At 43.9% G+C, this 24,686-nt stretch overlaps 1 protein-coding gene across 1 annotated transcript in view; it reads right to left on the bottom strand.

The window, feature by feature from the left end:
- FNTB (farnesyltransferase, CAAX box, beta) overlaps positions 1-21,775 on the bottom strand; it is a 66,920-nt gene extending 45,145 nt beyond the window's left edge. The window contains exons 1-2 of the mRNA XM_039242103.1: positions 21,496-21,775; positions 7,192-7,256 (exon numbers count right to left, since the gene is read on the bottom strand). Coding sequence (XP_039098034.1) covers positions 7,192-7,256; positions 21,496-21,639 — 209 coding nt within the window. The 5' untranslated portion in view covers positions 21,640-21,775. The remainder of the gene's footprint in view (positions 1-7,191; positions 7,257-21,495) is intronic.
- Between the last annotated feature and the right edge of the window lie 2,911 nt (positions 21,776-24,686).

The following is a 24,686-nucleotide window of genomic DNA, read 5'->3' as shown; positions in this document are numbered from 1 at the left end:
AAGTCAGGCAGAGAAGGACAAATATCATATGTTTGCACGTGTAGGAGGATTAGGAGGAACTTAACGGAGGAACGGGAGAAGAAGGGGGGAAATGGTGGGGGAAAGGGAGAGAGGCAAACCATGAGAGACTCTTGAATGCTGACAAAAACTGAGGACTGATGGATGTGGAGGGGAGGAGGGATGGGCATGGAGGAGGGCACTTGTGGGGATGAGCACTGGGTGTTATGTGGAAACCAATTTGACAATAAACTATTTAAAAAAAAAAAAAAAAAAAAAAAAAAAAAAGGCGGCTCTGTGATCCGGAGCACAATGGGGGGAAAGGGGCCAGGTGAGAAGGGGGTGCCCGTACTGCAACCCCCCGGTCAGGTGGCCTCCCCTCCACTGTGTGACTCTGAGGAGAGCCCAGGCTCTGCTGCAGCACCCGCACCCAGCACAGCGCACGCTCCGTTTGTCGAATGAACAGAAGAAAGAATAAAGGCACCGTAAGGGCAGCTTCTGATGGCCCTAACGAGACTGTTCTCCCTGGATATCCGTCCCTTCGATTTAAGAGAATGATACACCTCCAGGGGAGTTCAGGTTCGTCCAGAGAGGGCAAGGAGGGGGCGGCTCGACTGGCTCAGGGGTCAGCCCTGGTCGTGCTCATGCCCACTGTGCTGAGGAGGCCCGCCGGCCAAAGCTGACCTTCGTGGTGGGACTGAAAATTCTGAGAGAGGCCACCTGCACACCTAAGCAAATCCCTCCTCTTCCTGGGGAAACAGAAACAGAAGCCTGGTTTCTTGTCTTCTCAGCACTCCTCACTTGACAAGCAAGGGGCTTTTCAGTCACTACAAAGGAAAGGACCTCAGGGGCAAATGCTTTCCTGCGGAGTCTGGCTGACTCTTCAGGATCCTGCCTCAGGATACCCGGAGCCTCACAGGCCCAGAAACATCTACCTGAAGGGAGTCTCGCTCACCTTTTTCACAGCACTGGGTTGGCCCCTGTGGGCAGCCCCGCTACCCCAGCACTCTCCCAGCCGACCCTCACTCATGGCCAGCCGCTAGCGGCCCTACCAGGAGGGAACTAGTAAGTTCCTCTGGCTTGTTTCATCTGAAAACCAGTCACTTGCAGGAAAAGAGGAATTTGATGCAGAGCCATTTCCACAGGGGAAACTGTTCTCTTTCATTTTTCTCCACTTAATTACAAACACATACACAGAGGCATGCACCCACATACACACTAATGCTGATAGGCAGAAATTATTCTAAAATCTTGCAGAAGGTTTCTTTGTTGTAGTGCCTGGGCGGCTCGGTCCGTTAAGCATCCAACTTCAGCCCAGGTCATGATCTCATGATTCACGGGTTCGGGCCCCACATCAGGCTCTGTGCTGACGGCTCAGAGCCTGGAGTCTGCATTGGATTCTGTCTCTCCCTCTCTCTCTGCCCCTTCCCTGCTTGTGTGCACGCTCTCACTCTCTTGCCCGCGCTCTCTCTCTCTCTCTCAAAAATAAACATTTAAGAGGAAAAAAGGTTACTTTGTTTATATAGAGCTTCAAGGGGCGCAATGCTGACTGAATTTCAACTTCTCTGAGGCTTATGATTTTTTTTAATTAAAGGGACGTATATCCAGTTCTTTTGGCCAGCCACAAATTGTACAAGAGCCTGATGTTATGGACTGAACTGTGTCCCCCAAAATGCCTAGGTTGAATCCCTAACCCCTCGTATGATTGTATTTGGAGACAGAGTGGTTAAAGAGGTATTTAAAGGGGGCACCTGGGTGGCTCCGTAGGTTAAGCATCTGACTCTTGGTTTCAGTTCAGGTCATGATCTCACGGCTTCGTGGGTTCAAGCCCCATATCGGGCTCTGCTGGCAGTGCACAGCCTGCTTGGGATTCTCTCTCTCTCCCCCTCTCTCTCTCTGCTTCTCCCCTACTTGTGCTGTCTCTGTCTCTCTCAAAATAAATAAATAAGCTTGAAGAAAAACAAGAGGCATTTAAGGTTAAATGAGGTCTGGAGACCTTACAAGAAGGAGAAAGAGACACTAGGGAGGAACATACACGGCAAAGACCATGTGAGGACAAAATGAGGTGGTGGCCGTCTACAAGCCAAGGAGAGACACTGGAGGAGAAACCACCACTGCTGGCACCTTGATCTTGGACTTCCAGCCTCCAAGACGGTAAGAAAATAAATTCCTGTTTAAGCCCCCCAGTCTGTGGCATTTCATTATAGCAGTGCTAACAAATACCCTTGCCATTCCTTTATTCTCAACTCACCGCTGTTCAAAAATCTTGTCTGTGTAAGGAGTTAAAACAGAAAACCTAGGGCTCCTTCCGTTTCCTTCCTGAACAAGTCAGCCCTAAACCCCTGCAATTAGGTTGGGCTGACGAGGCTGGGGTGGTGGGGCAGGGAATGCAAGTGGATGAGAAGACCATCTGTGCGGCTGTGCAGAGGGGGACGGGACACTGGGACACATAGGAAAAATGATCAAGTAAGTAAATAAATACGCTAAAGAGTATTTATACTGGGAGTCCAGTTCCACTGCCCACTGTCCAAAAAAGGAACTGAGAAATATATGCGTACCGACAGCAACGTAAATCCTCAGTGCAACATAATTTCTTACTATAGCCTGAATCCCATTGGGTTTCAAGACCTTTCATGATGTGCCTCTACCTACTTCTCTCCAACCTCATCTCATGCCCTCACCAAGCTCCAGTCACACTGCCTTCTTTGTGCTCCGTTCTTCTCAGTCTCAGGACTCCAGCTCATGCTGTTCCCTTTGCCTGGAACATTCCAACCACCTCCTAAACTGACCAATTCCTAGTCTCCCTCTAGGTCTCATCCTGAGAGCCACTTGCTTTGAGAGGCATTCCTCTGTAGAATGAATGTTCAGGACCCTTCAAAATCCAGGTGGAGGTCCTAATTCCCAGTGTGATGGTATTAGGAAATGGGGCCTCCGGGAGGTGATTAGGTCATGAGGATGGAGCCTCATGAAGGGATTAGTGACCCTATAAAAGAGGCTCCAGAGAGCTCCCTCACCCCTTCCCCACGTGAGGACATAGTAAGAAGATGGCCAGCTATATATAACCAGGGAGTGGGCCCTCATCAGATACCAAATCTGCTGGTGCCTTGCTCTTGGACTTCCCAGCCTCTAGAAATAAATGTTTGTTGTTTAAGCCACTCAGTCGGGGCGCCTGGGTGGCTCAGTTGGTTAAGCGTCCGACTTTCGCTTAGGTCATGATCTCACGGTTCGTGGGATCGAGCCTCGCGTCGGGCTCTGTGCTGACTGCCAGCTCAGAGCCTGGAGCCTGTTTCAGTCTGTGACTCCCTCTCTCTCTGACCCTTCCCTGCTCACACTGTCTCTCTCTCTCTCTCTCTCTCTCTCAGAAATAAATAAAACATTAAGAAAAATTTTAAACCACTCAGTCTATGGTAATTTTTATAGCAGCCAGAGTAGACTCATTCCTTAGCTTCCCGACCTAAAATACATCCTCTCTGTTCTTCTCTCACAGCCCCCCATTCTCTTCCTTGACCCTCATCCCATTGGTAACTCTGTATTTGCATCTGTGAAATGGCTGCCTCTCCCGTGAGGCTGCGAGCCCAGTAGGGGCAGGACCTACTTATTTGACCACTTATTTGACCACCCTATTTCCCAAGAGGAAAATTACAGTTGAGTATGTGTGTGAGACAGAGACAGAGAGACAGAGAGAGAGAGAGAGAGAGTGTGTGTGTGTGTGTGTGCATGTGCGTGTTTAGTTTATGCATCTCAGATTTCTCACTAAAGCTAATGGTAATAAGTGGAAGAGAGTAAATTCATAACTGTGTGGAACAGTGAGAATAACCATGGGGAAGTAAAAATTAACTATCATGGGAAAGCAGGCTACAACAAACAAGTGTTGAAAGCGTGGTCCAAAAGCTCACTCCAGGACAGGATGAAGGTTTCACAGTCTTAGAGAGAGGGGGAAATCATTTCTAGAATGGGGAATAATTGTAGAATGTATCAATATTCAGCTTCAGCCTTGAACTTCAGCCAAATCTGGTACTTGGCTGTGGCACTTGAAGGTACAATAGGCAAATGTCTCCTCGGCATCACTCCTAGCATCCCTGCACCTGTGCGTGGTCAGTGGTCCTGGGTGTGCGTGCGAGTCTATCACATGGATCACCATCATAACGTGAAAGACAAACAGGCCACACCATTTAGATTTATTGCTAATATCTGAATATTCAGGTTAGCTAAATAAAGAAGCTTTGTTCCTACGTTATGGCACACCTTTTACATTTGACTTCTAAAACATTAAAATTTGAAATTGTGATAATATTTTAAAAATTTGCTAAATTTTCAGGTTTGTTCTTCCATCCTAGAAGTTTGTCCTAGGATGATAATGTCTGGCTTCACTTATATTGATATGTCAATTTATATCAGCCATTCAGCCAAAATATGTAGCATCTCTAACATTAATTAGTGTGCTGTGACATAATGAGATGTTTACTGGCAGCCTTTAAAACACTCATTTTCAGGGGCGCCTGGGTGGCTTAGTCGGTTAAGCGTCCAACTTTCGCTTAGGTCATGATCTCGCGGTTCGTGGGTTCGAGCCCCGCGTCGGGCTCTGTGCTGACTGCCAGCTCAGAGCCTGGAGCCTATTTCAGAGTCTGCATCTCCCTCTCTCTCTGACCCTCCCCTGCTCATGCTGTCTCTCTCTCCTAGAAATAAACAAAAATGTTTTTTAAAAAATGGTATTTTCAAAGAAATCATGATGAATTGGGGATGTGTTTAGAGCATAATCATGGAGATGAAATCAGTTTAGCCATTAATTCAGAGCTGGATCTCTGAAGTCAAAGAAACCTAAGCTGATTCCAAGCTTNTCCCTCTCTCTCTGACCCTCCCCTGCTCACGCTGTCTCTCTCTCTCTCTCTCTCTCTCTCTCTCCTAGAAATAAATAAAAAACATTAAAAAAAAAAAACACTCATTTTCAGAGGTAACAATGACAAAATGGGAAATGTCAGATTCCTGAAATAAACCCAGAGCCCTGATGAGGATCCAAACCCAAGAGGAACATTTTTGTTTTCCACCCACACCGGACCTAAGACCTCTGAATTCAGGGGAATTAATGGTTTTTATTGTCCTCTACAACCACTTCAAAACACAGCTGCTTCCTCCCCGACCAAGTAACCTCTCATTCCCCCCTCAGAATAAAAGAAAAGTCCCAGGGCTCTATTCTGATGGTGGGTGGAAAGGGATGTCAAGTGATCAAAGGTCCCTTTGGAAACACAAGGGACACATATGTGTGCACAGAGCCTTAGACAGTAGACAGAAACTCAGAGCCCAGGCAGGTGAGTCACCGGGGATGCAACTGCTAAGTACAAAACGCCTCCTAAAGCACTCACACCCCTCACCACCAGCAAGTCCCGCCGCCTCTGGGGAGGCCTCGGCTGGACTGGGCAGGGGTGGTGCCCACCTGTCCCCCTCAGCTGTTTATTTACTTATCTGTAAAAATACTCTGCTTTATCTTTAGCACAAGTGGTCATTTTTCAGTATTTTTATTTTTCCATTAAAAAATTTTTTTTATGTTTTTTTAATTTCTGGGAGGGAGGGAGGGAGAGAGAGGCAGAGCACAAGGAGGAGAGGGGGGCAGAGAAAGAGGGAGACACAGAATCTGAAGCAGGCTCCAGGCTCTGAGCTGTCAGCACAGAACCCGATATGGGGCTCAAACTCACGGACCATGAGATCATGACCTGAGCTGAAGTCGGATGCTTAACCGACTGAGCCACCCAGGCGCCCCTTTATTTTTCCATTTAATGTATCTTAGAGATTATTCTAAGATAGAAACTATATTTAAACCAAAATTTGGAAGAAAATAAATGTTTTTAAAAACCTACTTTAAAAAATTTGTATTATTTAAGTAGAGTTGACATACTACATTAGTTTCAGCCCCAAAGCTGTCTAAAAAAATGGTTTCATTTCCTAATCTCCGGCTATCACATTCATTTATTGAGGCTTGAGTTTTAGGTTAACACCGGGATTTAGTTAGCAGTCTGGGAAAACGTTCCTCTCGTAGCTGATACTTTCCTTTTTTCCTTCCCCAGGGAAGAAGAATGAAGATGACCTTCCTACCAGCCTTTCCCTTTTTTCCAATTTGCTTTTTCCAGTGGCTTTCTGCCTTGGCTAATCAGAACTTTCAGAAAGAAATCTCATTTTCAAGGAAACAGTGGCAAACTGCAATGGGGGGGAATAAAAGACACAGCATTCACACAGGCTAGAAGCATGTGTCACGCTCCAGTCAGTGGAAGCACCCAGAGCCTGCCCTGCCTGGAGTCCATCTGTTTGGTCTCCTGCGCAGGCACTTGGGCAGGGGCACCCACCCTCCACTTCCTAGAGCCAATCAGCCAGTGGCCCAGCTCCCTTTGGCTCAGAGGTGGTCCAGGCAGCGTGCTGTGTCACCGAGGTAAAATGATGGCCACACACAGCTCCGGACTACGGACCCATTCTGATGTCTGGAAATGTGATACAGAATGGTTCTAGAGAAAAAACTGGTGACTGGAAGAGGAGAAAGGGAGGAGAGAACCTCGTGAAGCCCTAACGTGATACAGTATAAGCTAGAAACAAGGGAAAATAAAGGTTCGACTTAAATAATAAGTTTTTGCTTATAATCCCCTTCTGGGAATTTCTGACATCAAATTGCCTGGAAAACTTGAACTCGCTAAGTGCCAAGGAAAACAAAAGGTGCTGTATTTTCTCCCCAGAAACTGCATCCTTGGGAGGAGCCCCACGATTAGCAACAGGGGCCGGGCTGGGAGAAGCTCCAGCTCAGCCCATTGTCCCTGTCAGATCACAACATACATCAAGAGAAGCCATCCTTGGCCCCTAGGGCTCTATGTCTCTGTCAAAGTGGAATCTGAGAAAGAAAACCACCAGTGGCAGGTCACAACTAAGCAGCAGAAACATGAACTTGCTCTCCCCATCTTCAGACCTCACAGTTCAGGCCTTGAGGGGTATCCCCATGTAACACGGGCTGGCTCAGCTTGAGGGGAGCATCTCCTCTAAACAGCTGTCTAACAGAGGAAGGGGTGAGGTCACACGCTTACCCAGGGGGCCACAGGTTGAGAAACCCATCTCACAGCAGACTTATCCCCTGAGGCTGAGTAGGCTCAGCGGGGAAAGAAGAAAGGTCGCACAGGAGGTAGTGTTCTCCTGGATCCCCTCAAATTCCTAAATGCTTACCTTGGCACGAGGTGGTTGAACTTGTAAGAACTGAAGACGTCTTGGATCTTTTCTTCTACTTTTGCCTGGTAAGAACGCAGGAGATGGGAGAGAGAGAAAACAAATTCTGATGAGCCTGTATCAACTTCTTCCTCCTGTTGCCACAAATGCCCATTGGTTGCAGTTGCTCGGTGTGGATTTGTACATCACGTACTATAAGACTAGATTCAGGGACTCTGGAGGATGATAGGCTCAGTACAGAAGAAACAGAGAATGCTCTGTACCAGGCTGGCATGACAACCGATTTCTGAAGTAAACCAAGCTAATGGCAGTTCTGGAGTTTGGCATGTGGTACCAGTTACTTGGGAGCAGACAGGGCATTTTGCTTGAGAGACTGACACCTACCTACTCCATGACGTTATTTAGGTGTTGTTACTTAACCAGCCATTGACAAACACGAAATTAATTCCTGCCAAAGGTCATACTCCTTACTGTCAGATCAAACTGTTTAAATACAGATTGAACAGTATTAAAATTCCCTAAAGGATTTACAAGAACATCAATCGCTGAAACACCAAAGAAACAGCACATCTGGTCACTGGTCCTATGTTAAACAAAGGACTCCACAGTCCCATAACACGAAGGATCTCAGAAAGTCAGGTCCCACAAAAAAGGAGATCACCTGTTTCCTCTGAAGAACCACACCACAACACGGTCACACAGTTCAGCTTCTGTAAGGAAAGGGTCCAGCAATGTAGGAGTGGATTGGTTAACAGGATACAGGGTTTCTCCTTCACTGGCATCCCTGTTCTTTGTAGTGAGCCATGTCCTCATTGAGAGTTTGAGATACATAATAATGTCCTTTCTGGGAATTTCAAAATGTATTCTTTATTTCTGAATCACCCACCGAGTTAGAGCACATAGCCCCTTGACATGTGTGCAAGAATTATTTGCAATTACAAGGGGAGCACAGATGTGAATCGTCTAAAATGGCAGCCAGTCTCAAATTATTTATACTTGGTTTTAGGATTTTGGTATTTGCCTCTAAACATGGGTCTGAGAGATAATCTGGCTAAGTGTTCACGATACTTCAAAAAACAGAAGTCACTGTGAGAATCTGACTCAGGAGGAATGAGGAAGTTGTCCTAATTCTTCACTATTCCTTTCTGAGACACTCACACAGGACTAACATAAAGCATCAGCCTAAAAGGAACACAGCCTGCATTTCTCAATTATTCCTTCCTTAGCTGTAAGCTGAAAGGGACAGAAAAATACACAAGAAACATACGTCAGTAAGATCATAAAGATCTGCCTGTAATATACTGTTATAGCTAAGTGAATTGATGAGTTCTGAATGAAACAAAACCAAGTGGGAGGAAAACTCACTTCCTTTACCCCAGTACAAATCCACATGACTTAGTAATATTCCAGGGTGAATGGATGAGCCCATCACATCCTTAGCATTCTGACACTGAGACCCCCTAGGAGGAAAAGGGTTCAGCCAAGAGCCCCACCTTCAGCTTCCCCTCAGAGAACACAGCAGCCAAGTACTAGATGAGGAAAATGGAGATTTATTGCTAAACTCAGATACCTGACAGACATAAAGCAGAACGTGCTTAAAATATTCCCAACACAGTGTCATTTCTCTTCGGATTTCCTAATCACTCTGCTGCAGAATGAACTAGAGATATCCCAATGCAGTTAGTAATGAACTCATGTGTGAAAATCTAAGTTATGAATTCTAATAAATACCTGAGTGTTACAGGTCAGCTGCTCATAAAAACACACAAATAACAATTCCCTTTATCTTCTCTTTAGAACTGGAATATTTTTCTAATGGCTTCATTGAGATATAATTCACACATCATTCAATTTGTCCACTTAAAGTATATGATCCAATGGCTTTTGGTACACTCACACTCACACTCAGAGTTGTGCATCCATCACCATGATCAATTTTAGAACATTTTTCACAACCCGAGAAAGAAATCCTGCACCCATCAGCAGTCACCCCCACCCCTCCCTCCTCCCTACCCCCTGTCAACCACTCATCTACCTTCTATCCTTATGGATTTGTCTATTCTGGATATTTCATATAAATGTAATCACATGATATACAGTCCTTTGTGACATTCTTCTTCCGCTTAACATGTTTTCAAGCTTCATCCATGTTGTGGCATGGACCATAACTTCATTTCTTTTTATTGCCAAGTAAAATTTCATTTTATGGATATATCACATTTAGTTTATCTAGCATTCATCAGCTGATGGGCATCTGAGTTGTTCCCACTCTGGGACTATTACAAATAAAGTCACTATGAACATTCTTATACAAGTTTCTGGATGGACACACATTTTCATTTCTACTTAGATACGGGCATAGACCTAAGGAGTAGAATGGTGGGATCATATGGTAACTATGTTTAACTCTTTGAGGGACTGTTAGACTGTTTTCCTTTTTTTTTTTTTTTTAAAGTTTATGTATTTATTTTGAGACAGAGAGAGAGAGTGAGAGAGCAAGGACACTAGTGAGGGAGGAACAGAGAGAGAGGGAGAGAGAGAGAATCCCAAGCAGGTTCTGCAAGGTTAGCACAGAGTCCGGTGCGGGGCTTGAAACCACAAACTGTGAGATCGTAATCGGAGCCAAAGTCAAGAGTCAGATGCTTAACCGACTGAACCACCATGTGTCCCTAGACTGTTTTCCAAAGCAGTCATACCATTTTACATTTCCATAGGCAATGTATGAATGTTCTAATTTCTTCACATCCTCACCAACACATGTTACTCTCTGTGGGTTTGATTATACCCATCCTAGTGGCTGTGAAGCAATATTTCATTGATTGCAATTCTCTGATGGCTAATGATGTTGAGTATCTTTTTATGGACTTATTGGCCACTTGTACATCTTCTTTAGAAAAATGTCTATTCAAAGACATCATTCTTTTTTTTAAGATTGTTGTCTTTTTATTACTGAATTGTAATACTGCCTTATATATTCTAGACACGGTCCCTTATCAGACACATGATTTACAAAAATTTGCTCCAACTCACAAATCCTCAAGATCATGACCTGAGCCAAAGTCGGACACTTAGCCGACTAAGCCACCCAGGCACCCCTAGAATACAACTTTAAAAATAATGCTTAGCAATTCGCCTGCAAATTTTTTGACAAATAGTAACAGATTAATATAGAAATTAAAAAGAACTCATCTGAGGGGGGCACCTGGGTGGCTCAGTCGGTCATGTATCCGAATCTTGATTTCGGCTTAGGTCATGATATCACGATTATGGGATCAAGACCCACATCAGCTCCATGCTGGGCGTGGAGTTCTTTCCTGCTTAAAAAAGAACTCATCTTGGAAAGAGAAAATCAAAGTAATCTCCAAAACATGCAATATCCTTTTTTGCCTTCCCTTTTCCCTCCCTTTCCTGCAGAGTGTTACATAAAACCTGAGTAAATTTGTTACTGAGAAAACGTAAGCATTCTTTGCTCTGATTCTTTGCTCTGTAGCAGAAGGAAAGCAGATAAGCTATTTGTATACAAAGGCATTACCATAGCAGGCCTGAGACTGCTATCCTTGGAAAGGCCAGCTTGAAAGGTTGACCCTTGGCTGGTGTCTGGAAACCTAAATTTGGAGAGCGTCCCCACTATTCCCAGAACTGAAGAGTGGCTCACTGGACCGAAACTGTATCCACAATCTTGTTTATGCCAAACAGCTACTTTCTTTCTGTGAGTCTGGAATGTTGTGCCTTGCTGGGCAGAAGGTATGTATGTGACCAACCCCCAGTAAGAACCCTGAGCCCCAAGGATCTAACAAGCTTCTCGGGTAGACAACACTTTGCATGCGCTGTTGCAATTTGATGCCGAGAAATGAAGCGCGTCCTGTGTGACTCTACTGGGAGACAAGTCTTGGAAGCTTGTGTCTGGTTTCCTCCAGACTTCACCCTGTGAGCCCTTCACTTGCTGATTTTGCTTTGTAGGCTTTTGCAGTAATAACTCATAACCATGACTATAACCATATACTGAATTCTCTGGATCCCTGTAGTGAACTAGGGGTAGTCTTGGGGACCCTAAACATGTTAGGAGATTTAGAAATTCAGCCTTTGGGACAGAATTAAGAGAAGCAGTCATAACAACTATTTAATATGTATAGGCAAGATCTATAACTAAATTCCTTTTAAAATTTTTATCAAAGTCCTCACTTTAAATATATGACATTAACTATTAAAAAAAAAGAAAAGAAAAGAAAAGAAAAGCTACCAGGGTGCCTGGGTGGCTCAGTCGGTTAAGCGTCCGGCTCAGGTCATGATCTCATGGTTCGTGGGTTCGAGCCCCACGTTGGGCTCTGTGCTGACAGCTAGCTCAGAGCCTGGAGGCTGTTTCAGATTCTGTGTCTCCCTCTCTCTCTGACCCTCCCCTGCTCATGCTGTCTCTCTCTCAGAAATAAATAAAAACATTTAAAAAATCTTTAAAAAGTTACCTTAGCCATGAAAACTCTGAATATATAGTTCTCAAATCAGAATTAAAAAAAAAATCAGCTTCAGTACCGCATAGGGATGCCAAAGCATGCCCACTTTGCCTGAACTGTTCCTTTATCTTGGATTTCCATGCTTCCCTTTCCATTTCAAAGGAACACACTAATCTATTCTAGTCACTCTCTCCTTTCAGCCTGAAAACCCCAATAGGCAAGGCAGTTACCAGTGGGGACAATACAAAGGCTGATTAACAGCCCCATAACAACAGATAACTTTTCTTTTGCATAAGTAGCAAACGGTCCATAGGTTCATTTCCCTTGGGCACAGGGCACACAGTTCATAACCATGTTAATGAAAGTGATATGACTCTTTTGGGAGGAGGATGACAGCCTAAAGCATCTGATCTGTTTAAGAAACACTGCTATATGAAATGTTACAAGAAATATCACCAAGATGAGTCACCAAAAGATTTAGTCCTAAGAGATTAGCTCTTCAAAATTCTTAAATAGCCTGGAAGAGAAATAACTTAGACTAGTTCAAATCACTCACACACACACACACACACACACACACACACATAGAAAGAATCTTGAGGAGGGGCGCCTGGGTGGCTCTGTCAGTTTAGCGTCTGACTCTTGATTTTGGCTCAGATCCAGGCCCGCTGTCAGCGCAGAGCCCACTTGGGATTCTCTTTCTCTCTCCCTCTCTCTCTGCCCCTCCCCTGCTTGCTCTCTCTCAAAAATAAATAAATAAATAAACTTTAAAATAAAATAAAAATAAATCCTTTAGTCGTCTATATGAAAGACAGCAATTAGGTGGAGGGTAAACAGATCCTGTCAACTGTTTTGTATATTTAATATTTTTTATAATAAAATGTTGGATGAAAATATTAAGAATCAAAACAAAACAAAACACTTAATACCCAAATTTCACCATGACTACTTTAGGCCTAAAATTTTTGAAAGATAAATACATTTACAGACACACATACGCTGCATCCATATCCCAAGAGGCCTCGACTTTTGTACTTCTGTGGCCACCTTTACCTTACTCCATTTTAGCAAGAATCCTACCAAATTGGCGTAGCCAGAATATTCTTCTTTTTTTTTTTCCTTAATTCTCAAGTTAGATAACAGACAGTGTGGTCTTGACTTCAGGAGTAGAACCCATTGATTCATCTCTCATGAATGGCCCATCCTTAATATCTGGTCATCCTCAGTATCTGACTGGGTTCCTCATCCTCCACTGTCCCCCAGTGATGTCTGATACCCTGGCCTGCCTTTAGGAGGAATCCTGTTCATTTGGGCTAGCCAGAACCCCTCTTTTCTCCTCATGAGTCCTCTTAGTAAGTTTCCATCCACCAAATCCCTCCACCTTGCTCCCGGACTATAAATTCCCACTTTCCCTTGTATTCAGAGTTGAGCCCAATCTTTCTCCCCTTACTGCAAATGTCACCATAGTAATAGTCTTGAATACAAAGACTTCCTTTAACAAGTGTCATAAGTAATTTTTCTCCTAATAATACTACCTATTGGGGTGCCTGGATGGCTCTGTTGGTTAAGCGTCGGACTCTCGATTTCGGCTCAGGTACTGATCTTAAAATTTCATGAAACTGAGCTCTACATCAGGTTCTGTCAGGCTCTGCACTCACAGTGCAGTGCCTGCTTGAGACTCCCTCCTTCCCTCCCTTTCCCTCTCTCTCTCTCTCCCCCCACCTCAGCTTTCTCTGTCCCTCCCCCACTCACTTGTGCATGCACTCTCTCAAAAGAAATAAGCATTCTGTAAAAACAAAAATAAAAACAAACAAAAAGAACACAATACCACCCACACCCACTGGCAGAGTGACTAAAGTTGAAAAAACCAATACCACCAAATGCTGGCAAGTTGTAGCACAACCAGCGCTCTTATTATACAATGTGGGTGAGGGTATAAAATGTACAACCACTCTGAAAAAGGCCAGCAGTTTCTTATAAAACTCAGCATACACCCACCGCATGATGCAACAATTCCACTTTTAGGTCTTTCCTCAAGAGAAATGAAAATATATGCTCATAAAAAGATTTCTACAAGAATGTAGCATTTATAGCAGCTAATATCCAAAATCTAGAAATAGACAACTGAATCAATTAACAGTGTTAAATCAATAACAGCGTTAAAAAGAAAACCAGAGACCCCAAATAAAGTCACTTATGCTAGGCCACATTACCAAACTGGGACTTAATCCCTAAACTAACTGCACTTTCAACGTCCCCCAGACATGTAATCTTAACCAGTCAAGAATTTTCTGGTCAGTGCCAATAAGGTAACTTGTCACATGGGTCCTCTCCATGGACATGGACATGAAAAGGGTGACTACCCAAAATAAACTTTTTTTCTGTGTATGACTTCCTTGTTCTACCTTTAAAAACTTCTCCCTTTCTGTAGCCCTTTGGAGTTCCTTTCTAGAATGGATGCTGTGCAATTAATGAATTGTTTAATAAAGTCAATTAGATATTCAAATTTATTCAGCTGAATTGTGGTTTTTAACAGATTAGGTGGCAGCACTGAGATCCAAAGAAAACTCTGTGATGACATGTAGAGACAATGACAAGCACAGGTGTGGTGCCCTGCAAACCCTTTTGGGTTCATGGTCTTTCTCGCCATTCCTGAGGGCCCCTGGCAAGATCCTCTCAGGGGAGCACCTCATCTGATTGGCTTTCAAGTCTAGGGTTACTGGTCAACCTACCCTAGTCCTTAGTCCTGGGTTCAATCTGCAATTCTAGGTCAGAATCCTTTCCCTAGTTCCAGTCCACAGTCTCCTCTGATGGAGTCTGCTGGCTTAATTCAGCTTGGAAATTACTGGTGGTGTGCACAGGGGCTGCTATTAGCCAATCTGCAGTAACTTCTAAACCCCAGCCCTCGGTTCCGTCTTCGGATTCCATGCAGGGAACTACTGGTGGCAGCTGCAATTCTCCATTTGTTTGGAATTCAGCCCTCCGCCCCCTTTCTTTGAAGTTGGCTGGTTCAACGTTTTCCTCAGTCCCTAGTTCTCTGGTTAGTAGTGCTGCTTTCTGTTATGTGCACATGAGGTAAAGGCGTAAGTCAAAGAAAAATAATATAAAGAAAGAAAGAAAGAAAGAAAGAAAGAAAGAAAGAAAGAAAGAAAGAAAGAAAGAATGGGATCCTTAAAATCTAAAGAATTAAGTGCTCACCTTCTGGTACATCTGCTTATTTCATATCTAAGACCTATGGTCTCAGAAGCCATAAATAGATAATTATGTTTTGAGTCCTAAAGAACTTGGCTTGGTAACTGTCAGGAGCCCCAAAATAATGCCAGACAGAAAAAGGCCAGTCAGAAGCACAGAATACTTTCCATTCACAGGTAAGTGGTAAAAATCAACTAATGCATCTGGTACTTTCTCTTCTGCAGCTTCTATCTACAGCTCATAAAATGATACACCAGCTTCCATATCATGGACTATCAAGTCTCTTCTTCCTACAACTCTCCCTCTCTTCCAGAGGAGGACCCTTCCAGAAAGCGGGTTTGCTGCCTGAGACTCATGCTAATGCTGAAGATACAGTGAGTGAAAGAATCATTAGTAGATAAAATACAAGAAAAGGATTTCCCTTAAAAAATAAAAATACCCTCAGGAAAAATAAATCTCTTTATAACCAATCCTTACAATGTACCTTTTCCTATAGGAAGTCCTTTTAATCTCTTTATTTTAAATACAAAATACCAGTTGGGGTTGATCTATGGGTCTAAAACAACCTCAATCAAGCTCTGGTTTGGGCTGCTTATAAGAGGTAAACTGATGGTATCAAGAAAAGATGACAAATTAAGCACAGATTTAGCAACTTATTCCTGAGGATATGAACTCACGCTAAGCCCCGACTGTAAACCCTTCTAAAGATCATTTTTAAAAAATAATAAATAGTAGTTAAGTTGTAGTGATCACATATATACACCAACTGGATACATTGTAAAAGAATTCTAATGTTACACAATTGGGTAGTTGTAACTTGGGAAAAATATTCTTACTCACATTCAAAAGGGATTTATCTCAAAAAGCTGAAAATGTGGTCTGGAAAAATATACTGGTTGATCCAAAATGTGGCTCCAGCAAGATAAAAGTACTAAAGGCCAAAGATGTATGTGAAGATTTTGGAGAAAAATGTTTTATAAATAAAGAGGAAAAACAGTATTTCTAAACTAGTGTGATTTTACAAAGTATGTGATTCTAAATAGGTACATGTACCTAAGTTTAAAATGTAAATTTTGCAAGTAGGCATTTGATTTGTTCACCTACATACTTAAAAGTACATGTATTTTTGGGGCGCCTGAGTGGCTCAGTCGGTTAAGTGTCCAACTTCAGCTCAGGTCATGATCCTGGGGTTCGTGAGTTCAAGCCCTGCGTCAGGCTCTGTGCTGACAGCTCAGAGCCTGGAGCCTGCTTCCGATTCTGTGTCCCCCTCTCTCTCTGCCTCTCTGTCTCTCTCTCTCTCTCAAAACACAAATAAAAATTTAAAAAAAATTTTTTTCAGTACACATATTTTCAAGTTGAACAAAAACTTTTTTGGCCTTTTTAATAGGAAAAATGAAGGAAATTTGATATTTGGAATTGTCTTATAGTTGAGCAACATGGTCCATGCTGAATTTCAATAAAGCAAAACCGATTCACCACAGCTAGCCCACTGACCACATAACCAAGCAGGGCTCCAGTCCCTTCTATCAGAGGCACAAAAAAATTAGTAAGTTTGATCACATTTAGTGACTTGTTTCATCCCCATTTCATAATCTTTCAGAGATTATGACTTGAAACAAGTCAATAGTTGGTGCCCAGGATTCATTCCTGGACCCCCGATGTTCCCGCCGTCAGGACCTGCAGTGACACAAGGCTCAACACTCGAAGCCAGCTCCTCAGGCTGTCTCTACATCCCTCTCCATCACCCACCCCCACTTCCATTGGCCTCACCCACCCAGCTGATCTAATTTCCTACCACAGCCAACCCACTCTCTCCATTCCTGGTGGAGTTTTCCCTCCTAACAGCTCCTCTGACAGGAATGGCTGTCCCCCAACTCCATCCTTTACAACCCCACACTGTCCATGGAACTGTCCTGACCCCCTCCTCAGCCCTGGCTTCCGCTCCCCAAACCCTTGCGCAATGCAGTCATAACTCAGCACTTAACTTCTATGCTCTGGTAAATTATTCTGTGGTTGCTTCAGGTACAGTCCTTTTTCTCTCTAAGAGAAAATAACTTTGAGGGCAGGAACTAAGGCCAATAATCCTTCCAGATATCCTTCACAGTTCATTGTTACTTGACTGAATGCTGTCTAATGACCTCATGCCATTTCAAGTGGAGGAGGCTTTTGCCCCTGATCAAGGACAGACTAAAGGAAAAACAGGAGCAGTGCCTACTGTAAACAGCTGTTTTTGGCAAACCTACTACCTCTGAGACTGTGCCAGTATTAACCTATGGCCTGAATCACAGAGCATTTGCAACGGGGGGAATTGTGGATAACACACAAAAGGGAAGACACATCTTGCTTTCTAGAGTTGCAAAAGGTTCCCCATCCACCAAACCCACCAGCGAAACAGCTTGTCAAAGTAGAAATCTTTAAACATACCCAGAACTTGACCACTTCTCATTATCTCTACAACCACAGCCCTGAGCTAAGCTGCCGTCACCCATCACCTGGAGAACAGCAATAGCTTCCTAACTGGTTTCCCGGCACCTATCCCCACCTCCTCACAATCTCCTCTCAACAGTGACCTACATGGGCCTGTTAAAATACTGGTCAGATTGAGTCAAAACTCTCAGATCACAGATCAGTCTGGCTCCTGGCAGGAAACAGATGGCACATTCAAAGTGGGTGATTGGAGGGGCGCCTGGGTGGCTCAGTTGGTTGGGCGTCTGACTTTGGCTCAGGTCATGATCTCACAGTTCATGGATTTGAGCCCCACATCAGGCTCTTTGCTGCCGGCTGCCTCAGAGCCGGGAGCCGGTTACAGATTCGTTTTCTCCCTTTCTCTCTAACCCTCCCCTGCTCACGCTTGTCTGTCTGTCTGTCTCTCTCTCAAAAATAAATTAAAAAAAAAAAAAAAAAAAAACCAAAGTGGGTGATTTGAGGAAAGTTTATAAAGGGACTAGTTGCAAAGGTGTGGATAGGTGTAGGGAAACCACAAGAGAGGCCAGTACTCTGGGCCCGGCAACACAGGGATACTCAATCCCCTCCCACACCTGGAAGTGTGACGAGAAGGAGTGAAGGAGGCACCAGAGAGCTCCACTGGAAGGTGCCTGATAAGAGCTGTAAGTGCCTCCAGCCTAGAGACCCTGCAGACCACGCAATCCTGCAGGAAAGGAGTAAATATGCTGACCTCACTTTCCCTCCCTCTCATCCCCTATCACTACTCCCCATGGCCAAACACACCCAGAAGCCATAAGGCAAGGGAACGTGTCTATGCAAGTTCTCCTCCTGGGGCACATCTGCAGACAGGGTGGAAAAGGATAGGGTGGATCTGGGGAGGTAAACAGAAAACTATCCAGCCAAATGGCTTCCCATCTCAATCAGGGTATTCAAAAGTATACTTCTAATGGCCTGTGAGGCCCTATATGATCTGACCTCATCTCCTATTCTCCTGTTTACTAACCTCTCTCCTCACAGTGGCTCTCCACTCACCTGGCACTAGGGAAGCCTCAGGTCCTTTATACTTACTGCTTTCTCCGCCCAGAATGCACACGGCTTGCTCCCTCACTTGCTTCAGGTCTCAGTACAAGTGGCAGGCACATCATCAGAGGCCTTCCCTTACCTCCTTATATAAAACCTTTCCTGTTCCTACCCCTAATCCATCTCTCTTATCCTGCTTTCGCCTTCTCCACAGCACTGCTAAATAAATTAGATAGATAGATGATAGATAGATAGATAGATCGATCGATCGATCTTCCCCACACTTTGTTGACTGCCTTCTTGGCCTAGAACAAAGTTTCTTTTTTTAAGATTTTTTTAAACTTTTACTTATTTTTGAGAGACAGAGAGACAGAATGTGAGCAGGGGAGGTGTAGAGAGAGGAGACACAGAATCGGAAGCAAGCTCCAGGCTCTGAGCTGTCAGCACAGAGCCCGATGCGGGACTCGAACCACAAACTGCGAGATCATGACCTGAGCCGAAGTCGGCCACCCAACCAACTGAGCCACTCAGACGCCTCGAACAAAGTTTCATAAAGGCATCAACTTGGCCTCTTTTGTTCACTGTCTTATGTCCAATGCCTTGAACAGTTCTTGGCACAAAGAAGACACTCAAGTAGTTGCTGAACAAATAAAAATGTGAATGAACAGTACAGAAGAATCCATAGCTAAGAGGTCTTTACTCTGTTTGTAGGTTTAAATTCCTATAATCAAATTGTTGTTGAACAAATAATTAAGTCTCCTGATAATCAGAGAGGAAACAGGAGACTAGCATTTGTTCTTATTGGCAATGGCACAAAATTGAACCCTGTCGGTAAATCCCTATGAATAAATGGATGGAACCGAAAGATAACAGTAGTATCTTCTGTAGACAACTCCTCCTAACAAGTTTCTTATGAAAATATATCATCACTAACTTACCAAACTAGTACTTCTCTAAGCCTCAGTTTTCTTGTCTGTGAAATAGAAAAGAATTGAATGACACAATGTTTGGAGAGCATTTAGCATAGAACTGGGACCCAGTAAGTGGATACTACTGATCATCAGTAGTGTTGGCACTGAGGTAACCATTAATATGAGATACTATATCATCTTCCTACTCTCTGGAACTGTTTATCCCAGACTTTTAAAATGTGAGCCGGAAGAATGACATGGAGAAGACAAGTAAGATGCTCTATTATATAACACACGGTAGAGCCTAGATTTGAAAGACACCATATTATAATCATGTAACATATCAGAACCTAGCGTCCACACCTGGCCCAGGCCTTGGCTGACCCTTTGACAGCCCAGAATCTTGCTGCCTCCATTTTTTTGTTTTTTACATTTACTCATTTTTGAGACAGAGACACAGAGCCTGAGTGGGGAAGGAGCAGAGAGAGATACACACAGAACTCAAAGTAGGCTCCAGGCTCCGAGCTGTCAGAACAGAGCCCAATGCAGGGCTAGAACTAATGAACTGTGAGATCATGACCTGAGCTGAAGTCAGATGCACAACTGACTGAGCCACCCAGCCACCCTTGCTGCATCCATTTTTGCATCACTTATTATGCCTAGACATTTAAAATATAAGTGCTAGTGTTTCTTGGCAGGAACTAAGCAGAGGCACTTCACTGAAAAAAAAAAAAAGTAGTACAGGAAAAACAGAGCAGATTAGTGAAACTCCTGATACTGTTCCTGTTTTTTACTTACCCCTTAAACGTGGAAGTCTCTGTTCTGGTCTCCAAATTAACAGACCAGCTCCTGATTCCCATTTCTCCACCAGTATTCTATCTATATCCTTATGTGCTGGGTCAGTTCAGTTAATTACATAAAAAGTAACCTAATAGTCTTATGTCACATACAAAGGAAAAAGCTTGACCTGAATAAACTCTACAGTCCAGTCACTTAGAAACACTGCAACGATCCTATAGGTTTTCCAAAGGTGGGAGTTTTCTTTGCAATTTTTTACAAAAGGTTTCTGTAGAAAGACACATAGGTGGGCTAACTAAGCTGGGGGGGTGGGGGGGAAGAGGGTAGATTCAAAAGGTAATTGTTTCCTTTCCATGCTAAAATCCATGTAGCACAAATCTCCCGTTATAATATTCTTTCTGCTATCATGTGTATAATTGTGTATTCAAGTCCTTGTTTTGTTTTTAATTTATGATTATATTTATAGTCATAAATATACAATATGATAACTATCACTATGAATTTTGCCTAAATACAGGATTCCAAATTCAGGTATGAAAGTCAAAACAAGTCCCTGCAAGGTTAAGCCTGGAGACACATCTTCATAAGAGATCTTATTTTAGAAAGCAGTCTGATGCTTATTTGTTAGTGCTAAAAAGAAACATTTCAACCACTTCTAGTGACAGGCAAACATTTCCACAAGACTTGGGAACAATTCCAGTTGCAGAAAGAAAAGGAAAACAAAACTAGAGTTCACTACTCTTTCCTCAAACACTTTTCAAAGTGATAGGTTTGAGGCCTCAATGAATGAAGAATAAGTCATCTAAAATTTATAATTTTCATTAGCGCTTTCCAAATAGTATTGTTTTCCTGTCTGTTTTCCTCAACCAGGCTGTGCCTTGCTCGTTGTCAGGGACGGTTTTATTTCTTTGTATTTCCAGCGTTTAACATTGTGTCCAATACTTTGCTGGTGCTCAAATGACTGAATGACTAATAACATGCCCACCCACGAGGTAGGCCCTACAGGATCTGGCCCTGTGGGTCAGAAATTAAACAGATCATGGAATGGCATGACCTCAATCTGGCCGCTTCTCTTCCCCTCAAGGTCCCAAAACTATGAGCAAGGTGAGAAAGTGCACTATCCATCCTAGAACCTCCCAGTGTCCCAGCCGAATGAAACAAGCTGCCTGACCCGCCCGGGTTACTTCAGTCCACCAAGGTACAGAACACTATTCTCTCCACTTCCTTAAGCAGAGAGGACTCAGGTACTGTCATCTCCTCCAAACCCAACCCTGAGAACAACCCCTCCCCAACCTGGCCCCACAAACGCTCCATTCCCAAGCCAAAGCCTGGGCGCCCAGAGCGGCCAGAGCTTCCCAGAGGGGAGGCGCCGCGGTGCACTGTGGGAGTAGTAGTTCCCCGGTGAGTTCCACACCCGGACGGCCCTGCGGACCGGACTCTCGCTCCCAGAAGCCCCCGCGCGGGCGCCTCGCTCAAGCCGGCCACCTCACCTGTTCTATGGACGTGACTGTTTCCACCGAGTCGTCCTGCAACCGCTCCCGCGCGTGCTCGGGCCTCAGACTGTACAGCGGCTCTGACCACACAGGTGAGGAAGATGGAGGGCAATAGTAGGTGAAGGAACTCGGAGAAGCCATGATCAGGAGAGCAGCGGGCGGTGTATAGGACTCCCTTCGTCAAACAACAACGCGCATTGAAACTCCAGCGGGCTAAGGCGCTACGGAGAGCGGATGGAGTCAAAAAGTCTTTGAACGCGAATTTCTCTCCACCCACCTACACATCTTCAGGGAGCGAGTTATTGGGATGCTGCCGCCCCCCATTGGGCAGAGTTGCTGCTGCAGGAGACTCAGCTTCCTGGCGCGCAAGGAAGGGAGGACGTGTCTGTCCATCTGGATTTCATTTAAGACAGACGGTGTAGGACGCCTCGGTTCCTTACGCAAATTAACCCACGCACGCAGGCACACTTCAACATTGTGCTAATTGCCACTTAATTGTAATGGCAGTAGTTCGCAGTTTCTAGTGCCCAAGAACCGTGAGTGTAACCATAAAAACATTTGACAGCTCTCCTGACTCAGACACTCAGTCACTGACAGAATCCTGGACACCTTTGGGTGCATGACAGCCGCCCAGGAGAAGCAGGCGACTTCTCAACAACAGAATTGCTTTCTCGTTACTCAGTGATGGAGGGAAGAGGCCTTGCAGTTGTTTTCTATCCCCCGGGGAGTTACAATGTGGTAGCAGGAAGTAAAGTGCAGTAGAAGGAACAAATATAAGTGAAACGACAAAAGAAATATTCAGTAGGTTTTTGAGGAGCACCTACTATATGTCAAAGGAATACACTGTGACAGGCCCTAGGAATACAAAAGTGAACAAAACAAGGCCCCTGCCCTTGGGAACCTTACAGTCTAGTGAAGTAGAATTAATGAGTGAACATAATGTATGAAGACTTGTGGTTAATGGTATGAAAGAAAATAACAGGGTCTAGGAGAGAGGAACGTAGGAGGGGACTAATTAGATTGGGTGGTCAGGCCAAGCCTCTCTGAGGTCTGAGACCCAAAAGATGACAAGGAGCCATCCTCATGAACCATATGAGCTGCACTAGAGGAAGGAACAAGTTTGAGAGAACATTGCCACAAATATACGTGTGTCTGTTTATTAATTCTGATCATTTAATCTGACGGTGTTCAGAATAAAATTCTTATTGACTGGGATTAATCATCATATACACCTCCATAAAAATGTTAAAAGTTGTGATTTTAGGAAAATTCTATTTTGGACAAGGAGTAGAAGAGAATCTCTTTAAGGGCCCACATCAGAAGGACTGCATCAAAATTATAATACCAAGACTTGATGCAGAGGGGCTGAGGTGCCATGTTAACAGACTTTCCAGATAGACTCAGACAGCCTCCTGCTCAGAGTACTTTACTCTGTTCCCACTCAGTTTCAAGTCACATGTCTTGGACCCAAGGAACTGCGGTGTGGTATTTCACAACCAAATATTCCCCCCGTATCTGCCTCTAGTGTTAAATAGAAGTGCTCAGAAATCATCTAAAGATGAGGCTGGGATGGCCTAAAGGCCTTAGGCAGTTAAACTATCACCATGCCCATTTCAGTGGTACTGTTGCTGAGTTAAATCCTGTAGGTGGCAGGGTGTTTCTAAATCTGAGAATAAGAGACTGTGTGGGCTAGGGTCAAGGATATGGCTGCACTATACTTCCCTCTCTATTGGCCTCTAATTGTCTTTCCTTTAGTTCTGTTTGGGGGGAAAATGGTCTGATATGGTCTGAGTCACATCTAAGGATTCAGCCTTTGTAAAGAGTTGCTTTGCAGACTAGAAATTTAAACTGAGCTACTGAAAGGGTAGCTGGAATTTTGTAACACATTGTTTTACCTGTTACAGGTGCACCTAAAGCAATTGCAAATTGTATGCAAGAAATAGAAATCCATTTCTGAAATGCAGTCTCCTCTGTAAGAGGATCTGAAAGGGACATGGCAAGACTCTCCTGCAAGATGCTGTCTGTTCATTCAGTAAGTATTTACTGAGTGTCCATTATGTGCTGGGCACTGAGCTAAGTGCTGAGGAGATAGTGGTGAAAAAGCCAGACACAGTCTTAACCCTTACAGGGCTCAGGATTTACCAGAAGAAACAGGCATTAAACAATCATTACAAAATTGACCATTTCATTCCAGTTGGGGGAAATGGCATAAGGGGGAAAAGAAGCGCAGGCCACTGTGAGACTGTATAACAGGAGAAACTTACTACGGTAGCCTGGAAGATCAGGAAAGCCTCACATGAGGAAATGAATTAGTGTATGCAGGGTGAGGGGACATCCCAGGCAGAGGAAACTCAATGACAACCGAAAATCAAATGAAATGTAGAATGAAAAATATGAGGAGTTTGTACTCTGGATAGCACTGAGACGACTATTCAGCCTTAGATCAGCAGTGGCCCACCAGTTATCCTTCCTCTAGGTTTGAGCAAACCGCTGGTTCAAGAAGCAGAATGAACATAAATACTGGCAGTATGGCAAAGAATAATAGACTTAGAGGAGAAAATAATAATTAATAGCAACTTCAGCTTGGACTGCAGATGGTTTGGGTTTGTTTTGCTCAAATGCCTGCTGTATTTCTAAATTAAGCTGTGAATTGTAGTAGTTTCTTTAAAAATGATATACAATGTTGATAGTACTATTTTGTACTTTGAAGAGCAAGAAAAAAAATAATGACCTAAATGAACCACTAGAGGTCGCTCCTGACCCTAGAGTAAGCTGCTCCAGTAGGCTTCAAAACTGCTCTCACTGCATTACTCACAGAACCCCATATGTCTGCATGAATTGTTTCTTTTAATATCTTGTGAAAGTATGTAATCATACACATCTTGGAAAGACTAGAAAATGGAAAAAACTGATCTGTTATCCTGCTAGATTGTTAATTTCGTCCCCACATTTACTCCTCCACCAGCATCTGTGGCCTCTTATTCTGTCCTCCCTGGCCCTCCTGTTTTCCCTGGACAGAATGACTGCCCAGCTCTTTCTCACATAGGGCCAGCCCCACCACCTCCCCTTATGTGCACCTCTACCCCAGGATGTCATTCCAGCACTTCTCCCTGTACTTGATTATGTCCATCACCCTCAAACAGGTTTACTTCTCCATTTTGGGGGGGGGGGGGAGGGAGGGAGAGACA

The sequence above is a fragment of the Hyaena hyaena genome, unplaced genomic scaffold (assembly GCF_003009895.1).
Source record: "Hyaena hyaena isolate Hyena2069 unplaced genomic scaffold, ASM300989v1 scaffold_208, whole genome shotgun sequence".
Lineage (NCBI taxonomy): Eukaryota > Metazoa > Chordata > Mammalia > Carnivora > Hyaenidae > Hyaena > Hyaena hyaena.
The sequence above is the reverse complement of the archived record's forward strand: the minus strand, read 5'-3'. Positions and strand labels throughout refer to the sequence as shown.